Raw genomic sequence first — 549 nt, forward strand, 5'->3', positions numbered from 1 at the left:
AACGTATTTGAACAAGAAGTCACTGTGTTCAAATAAATGAGTTAACTATCCTCGTGATTCTTAAATTGTTTTAATGATCGTAATATATCTGATTAAGAACTCCGTTCTTAAGCTGAATTATTTTACACGGAAATAAAATGATCGTAAATCACTGACATACCTCGCATTTTATAATATTAATAAGGAGAGCCATAATTTTATTCAGTAACAACGTCGACAGCCAGCTGAACGTTTGATACTGTCTGTGCGAGAACCGACTGATTCTACTTTCCAGCCGACGTATATATGTATATATGTCGATGGCCTTGTCCGGCCTTGTTTCTACTATTCATTTCGTATAAATCGGGACGTAGCCGATGTTTTTACGATTGTTAAAGGGGAAATATCAATGGAGAATACTAAAATGGGAGGAAGGGAACTCACTCATCTCATTCGTTGAGAGTTCTTTACCCAACCTAACCGACGCTGCGGCCAAGCGTGCCAAGCGGGATTCTCGGGTTCATAAGATTGTGCGCTCAGTAGTTTGTTAACCTCTATGTAGTAACAGTA

The 549-nt window shown here is 38.6% G+C and overlaps 1 protein-coding gene across 1 annotated transcript in view; it reads right to left on the bottom strand.

Annotated features, from left to right (window-relative positions):
- LOC113464216 (putative methylmalonate-semialdehyde dehydrogenase [acylating], mitochondrial) overlaps window positions 1-263 on the bottom strand; it is a 102,050-nt gene extending 101,787 nt beyond the window's left edge. The window contains exon 1 of the mRNA XM_026812888.1: window positions 161-263. Within this exon, the coding sequence (XP_026668689.1) occupies window positions 161-193 (33 nt within the window). The 5' untranslated portion in view covers window positions 194-263. The remainder of the gene's footprint in view (window positions 1-160) is intronic.
- Between the last annotated feature and the right edge of the window lie 286 nt (window positions 264-549).

The sequence above is a fragment of the Ceratina calcarata genome, unplaced genomic scaffold (assembly GCF_001652005.2).
Source record: "Ceratina calcarata isolate Rehan_Ccalc_2016 unplaced genomic scaffold, ASM165200v1 scaffold299.2, whole genome shotgun sequence".
NCBI classification, from domain to species: domain Eukaryota; kingdom Metazoa; phylum Arthropoda; class Insecta; order Hymenoptera; family Apidae; genus Ceratina; species Ceratina calcarata.